We start from the raw sequence: 603 nt of genomic DNA, 5'->3' as shown, positions 1-603 counted from the left end.
TTTTTTTTTTTCTGCCCTCTCCAGACTCTGCGTATCACCACCAGGAAAACCCCTTGTGGTGAAGGATCCAAAACCTGGGATCGCTTCCAGATGAGGATCCACAAGCGCCTGATTGACCTGCACAGCCCATCTGAGATCGTCAAGCAGATCACCTCCATCAGCATTGAACCCGGTGTAGAGGTTGAGGTTACCATCGCAGACGCATAAATGATGCAGATGATTCAATAAAGAAATGGATAAGGAAACTGATGTGGTGTTATTGGGTGGGCTCTTAATGCACTGAGACCACAGGGTCTTGCTAATCTGTTCTATGGAAACAATTAGTGATCTAGATTAATGATATCTGGGTAGTTCAGTGGAAACCAGGATTTGAATATGTACCTTATCGTACATCACACTGAGTACTGGATAAGCAACTCTAAAATTAGAGAGCTAACGTCTATTTTCTGGCCTTTGCTTTTGTTTTGAATCTATAGTGATGTTTCTAGCCAATCGCAACACCGTAAAAGTACATGTGTTTATCTCAAACACCTTTTATGTTGCATTTTATTTTAATACATTCTATTTCTTACTTGCAAACTGCCCACTTCAATAGTAATGGGG

General features: G+C 41.1%; 1 protein-coding gene across 1 annotated transcript in view; it reads left to right on the top strand.

The window, feature by feature from the left end:
- Positions 1 to 249, top strand: part of rps20 (ribosomal protein S20) — a 2553-nt gene extending 2304 nt beyond the window's left edge. The window contains exon 4 of the mRNA XM_032510818.1: positions 25 to 249. Coding sequence (XP_032366709.1) covers positions 25 to 207 — 183 coding nt within the window. The 3' untranslated portion in view covers positions 208 to 249. The remainder of the gene's footprint in view (positions 1 to 24) is intronic.
- Positions 250 to 603: the final 354 nt, after the last annotated feature.

The sequence above is a fragment of the Etheostoma spectabile genome, unplaced genomic scaffold (genome assembly GCF_008692095.1).
Source record: "Etheostoma spectabile isolate EspeVRDwgs_2016 unplaced genomic scaffold, UIUC_Espe_1.0 scaffold272, whole genome shotgun sequence".
In the NCBI taxonomy this organism is placed as follows: domain Eukaryota; kingdom Metazoa; phylum Chordata; class Actinopteri; order Perciformes; family Percidae; genus Etheostoma; species Etheostoma spectabile.
The sequence above is the reverse complement of the archived record's forward strand: the minus strand, read 5'-3'. Positions and strand labels throughout refer to the sequence as shown.